Here is a 5,446-nt window from a genome sequence, read left to right as displayed (position 1 = left end):
TAAAAATTTCCGGAATTTATCATAAGATCGATCATATTATATATTTTCCATTCGTATCAAATGGCCTTTATTCGAAAGTGTGATGCGCATATAAAATTTTATTGAAACGTAAGACAAAGAATTTTTTATTTATAAATCATGCTCTAATGACTCCATAGTACAGTTAAATAGTTCACTTTTGCTTATACAAATTTACTAGGAGTATATTTAAAATTTCTTTCATTTTTCTTAATGTGAAGTCAAGTTTGAAATGTCCATTGATTTCATTTGACTTACAATTTTTTTTTTTTTTTTAATAAACATTTCAAAAAAGTTTTCAAATTTGAACTAAATTTCATTTGAAATTATTAAATTATATATAAATAATATATAAATTATTAAATATACATATATATATATATTTAAAAAATTTTTTTTTTGTTTTGTATAACCATTCACTCAGAGGATGTTGCGGGCACGGTAGTGACCAGGAAGAGCTATAAAAAAAATGGGTTTGAAGGCGATCGAGTCGCGTTGGTGAACGTGTCGTTTTGAAAGTGAAGACATCAGATACGGCAGGAAAGATCACTGCTGTCAAATATATTTGAATATCTCGTAAGCAAGGTTTTGGAGAGAACAGAACAGTATGTTGAGTTTGTCGTTGCGCTAATGTGCTGTTAACTTGAAGAATTTGAATTGAAAAGATGTGCATTAATAAACGACTGCCTGCTTATTGTCGGTAAATAAATGATAGTAGATGACGAGAATTTCTTTAGTGATTTGCCCAAAATTCAAACTGAACTGAATGAAGCTTTCATTCACATATCATTACATCTAACATGTTTCCATTACCTTTAGCTTTGCGTACATAATTACAAGCAAGCGAGCAAACAAATAAACAAACGAAATAGTTTTCTTATGCTCTTTATTGTATTATTATTATTTTTTTTTTTTTATAATTTTATTTTCTCTTTCCCTACGCTATTGTATTGTATTTTATTGTATTGTTTAAGGAACTATTTAACTTTGAAGTAAAATATATATAAAAATATATGCGTTTCTTTCTTATAAATGTGTATATGCGTATGTTTGTATATTTTAGTTCTCATTGTTAATGAAAACAAATATCATAAAACATTGTCAACATTCTCTTTTAAATGTGTACAATAAAAAGATAAAGTGGGAGTCTGAGCCTGAGAAGTGAGATCGACTGTCAAAGAAAAGCCCAGTGTTTGCATGTGTATATACGCTTACAGTGAACGGTATTTGACATCAAATCGTGAACAGTAAGTGTTTCAAGTTTTCCCATGACAATTTTATTTATTTATTGTCTGTTTATTGTTTACGTTTAGTTTGTATATATACATATATATGTTGAGTGCACCGCGACGATCTGAGAAGGTTAGTTACACTTAACAAACGTTCGCGTTACGAAAACTAGCAATAGTTAAATATATAAAGATAAACTCACCGACATCTGATTAACAAATGAAAAAGAAAAAAGTGTACATTAGATCTCAGTGAATCCATTCGATATATATATATATATGCTATATGCTATACTTGATGATGATTTAAATTTCCATGAAAATTAGCCGATTTTCTAAGAAAGGAAATTGCAAAGGAAAGGGGAAAATCAAGTATGCATTCACGTAGGCGCGTTGCCTACGTCATACAATTGGCGACTGACGTAAACGTCAACAGCAAATTGGCAGTAAATTTAGATGGGGAACGGATTAACGGACTAACGGATTAAAAGTGTAGAGATGAATTTAGGTAATGGTAACCTGCTTGTAAGAGGACATTTAAGCAGGAAAGTTACGTCAGTTAAGAGAGTCGAGAGAGCCGAATGTGTCGAAAAGTGAGTCGAAGGTCAGTCCAGCGAGTTGCATTCCAATATTTGAACGGACAAGATTAGAATAAATGAGCTATAGCTTCCCGTAAACAACGCAAGTACACATATCTCCGTGTTTTGTAAAAGAAACCTTAGCTGGTCGAGCTTAATCTAAAAAGAACTCGAATCAATAACGTAAAATCACAAGAGACGGGTTACGTTCCACTATGCTCCAAACGGTAACAAATCGCAAAGCAATTAAATTAATTCCAAATTAATTAATTTTCTCTTCAATTTTTTTCTGTTTGTTTTCTTCTTTTTTTTTTTTTTTATTAAAGTTGAAAGAACTTTTAGCGAACAATGTAACTCGCGAATAAGTGAATAAGATCAACAAAAGATAGGCCTTAATGACTGAGTCCCCAACGTTATACAGTGTGACTAGCATTCAATTTCTGTTCATCGCAAGTCAAGTGCTTATTATTAAGATTTTCGGGCGAGAATGCAACGCTTGAAATGCGTTACAGCGAAGCATCTGTCTGTGATGCCAGTAACTTTCTGGGATATGAAGAGAGCTTCGAGCAAACGTGCATGTAATAAACTTAAAATTTATGCAAGTGCTTCCACAATGTTAACTGTAGGATAGTGCGTCGGCATCAGATGCCGCTTTGAATGATATATAAAGCAAATATTGGTTTTGCTCGTTTATCGTTCCGTATTGACTCCCGATATGTTCGTTTGCATAGTATAATTGTATTAGTAAATACCCTGTGATATAATGACGAAAGCATACACACACACATATATATATACATATATATATATATACATATACACACAAACACATACACAAATAGACATGACACAAATGAGGATACGGGCCGAAATGCAATTTCACATTTTTACATTTATTTATACATGTACTCAATAGAGTACATGTCCATCCATCTTATGTTGTGGTATATGAAAAGTAACCAAACATACACTAAAACGTACTTATGCGTAAATATTTTGTTTGCATGGAAGAGCATATTTCGTCTCGTTTTCGGCACTAAAATGTAAAACGTATGCATAGTTTACGAACAAAGTAGAACTTTATAACACATACATACGATGCATCACAGCATAGTTGTTAAGAGGACTTAGCTTTATATGTAAGAGAAAAACAAGACATCATTAATTTCTCAATTTTGCGAATCTGCATCGGCTGCGTACTTTGCTGCGATCGATTGTTATATGCTTACTAAACTTCTCTCTTATTTCCATTTATTGTTATTACTATATTTGTATTGGCTATGCTGTTGATCAAGAATTGTGGACTGATTACGCTCTACTTGATATTTTTTATTTACAGCTCAAGTATGCTGCTATGAAGTCTGTTCCTGAGAAAAATCTTATCTTTTAGACTTTTCTGCATATCTTATAAAAAAAGGAGAAAAAAAAAATTAAAATTAAAAAAAAAAAAATTAAAAAAAAAAAAAAAAAAAATTAAAATTTAAAAAAAAAAAAAACAATAATGATAATAATAAACAAAAATCCAAAAAAAAAAAAAAGAAATAGAAACTTGAGAGGATGCATCTTCTGCAGCAATCAACAAATAGTGTGTTCAACTAATTTCTCACCTGCATTGATATTTACTTTACATAAGGTATAAAGTACATACATACATACATACATACATACATACTGCACTCGATGTTCTAGCTGCCCGTCAGTCTTCAAGCCTATTACACTGTCATCACGTTGATAGGCAGCAACAGCAAGATTTAAACTAAATTTGTAGATGCGCTTTGAAATTTATCGATAGATTTAGAAAATAGTTTTTCATATTAACATTTCATTGTATCAACAAAAGTTCGTGTTAGTCATAGCCAGAATTAGTTTTTCGATTTTTTAGACTTGTTCTTCCTTCCGCAATTACATAATTTCCGATAATTCTTTATGACCTTCGGTTTCGATTTCGACTTCGGTTGCATCTCTGGCAATTTAGAGATACGTCGAAGTATGGTTGTATTACATGTTCCTTTAGAGTCTACCGGGTTTCGTTTAGGTAAATCTTTTTTCATTAATTTTTCCAACTTTTCTTCATTATCCGAGCTCGCGTATACAATATCTTCGCATTCGTCACTAGATGAAATGATCAGTTTGTCTTCGTCATCGGTTGGACATTTGCAACAATCAGAGACCGCTGAATCACTTGAGCTATATGAGATCAAGCAATCAACGGGACACTCATGGAATTCCGGCTTTCGTATAAATGGATCTGGCCGTTCAGCTTTATCCATACGAACCCATTGGCATTGAAAAGGACCTTGACTACAGTCTGTAGCTACAATGCCGGTGGTGGGATCTATATCACAATCACAGATAATTTTCGGACAATCACACTGATAGCAACGCGGCAAGTTTGAGTCAACGTTTTTCGCTTCTTTCCTTTTCCTCCTCATCTTCTCCTCATACTCGCATTGCTCGTAACTTTTTACATTTTCGTATTTTTTCTTTGCAATTTTAGGCGGGCATATTAAATTACATGGAAGGGGCAGTTTAAAGCAGCTAGCAGCAATCGGTAATCTTTTAGGCGGCAAAGTTTTCAAATATTCTTTGAGCTCATTGGTGCGTTGACATTTTTGTACGCACTTTTGTTTTTCCTCTTGATATTTTGGAGGAGATTGTGTGCCAATTATAATTCTTTTCCTACAGCCTCTTGGATGATAATCTTCCACAATTATAGGATCTGCTCGCTTATATAAACATTCGTATAATTCCCTATATGTTTGAAAAATTCTTTCTTTATAATTTGGACAAGCTTTAAAAAATGCATGCCGATAATGTTCGAAGACGCGAATAGATTTCCTTGCAGCATGCTCCCAAGCATATCGTCGCTCTTTTATGACCAATGCTTCAATTATAGCGCTGCGTATACTGTGATCGGGTGTTTGAAGGAAGAAAGCCTTCATAACTCGTTTGAGTAGTGCATAAGCCAGTAGACCTTGCAAGCGTGACATCCAACATCTACACTGGAATTCGTCCACTATATCTTTACGATGTATGCTACCATCTTCTTCTGGCTTAACACAAAACCGATGACGTTTCACATCATAAAATTGAAATGCTTTAACTACAATTGAACGGGCAATCCTCGCCTTGCACGTTGGTATACCGCAAATTCTGAAAATCTAAAAGCGAGAAAGCAAAACAGAAAATTAAAAAAAAATATGAAAAGAAATAAATCATTTCGCTTTCAATAGATGACGAGTTACCTCCACCAAGGCATCGGATATATCCAGCACGTTTTCGATAAACAGGGGATCAAATTGTCCGCTAGGAGTACAGACACTAAAATCATATTTATAGTATGGACTTTTGGGAGGTTGACGCTTCATTTGTAAATTTATTGTTTTTTTTTTTTGTTATTCTTTATTTTTTTTTTTTTTTTTAATTCTTATGCTTACGAATAATTTTGTGACAGTATACTTAAAATAGAAAAAACGAAAAAATGGCTTAACGAAATGACGCTTCGATAATTAATTAAACAATTTAATTGAAATATTCTGTCAGGTGCTGTCATCAAAGGTACAGAGATTATAATCGTTTATGCGTGAAAAGTTTCTCGAATTCCATAAAACAATTTGATTT

General features: G+C 32.8%; 1 protein-coding gene across 1 annotated transcript; it reads right to left on the bottom strand.

The window, feature by feature from the left end:
- Positions 1-3,687: 3,687 nt before the first annotated feature.
- LOC119632610 lies at positions 3,688-5,193 on the bottom strand. Its single transcript, XM_038025588.1, has 2 exons — positions 5,071-5,193; positions 3,688-4,986 (listed from the first exon to the last, which is right to left on the bottom strand). Exons 1-2 carry the CDS (start codon positions 5,191-5,193, stop codon positions 3,688-3,690), a joined length of 1,422 nt encoding a protein of 473 aa, XP_037881516.1.
- Positions 5,194-5,446: the final 253 nt, after the last annotated feature.

This window comes from Glossina fuscipes, unplaced genomic scaffold (genome assembly GCF_014805625.2).
Source record: "Glossina fuscipes isolate IAEA_lab_2018 unplaced genomic scaffold, Yale_Gfus_2 1, whole genome shotgun sequence".
Lineage (NCBI taxonomy): Eukaryota > Metazoa > Arthropoda > Insecta > Diptera > Glossinidae > Glossina > Glossina fuscipes.
Note: the sequence above shows the minus strand (reverse complement) of the source record. Positions and strands in the feature narration are given on the sequence as shown.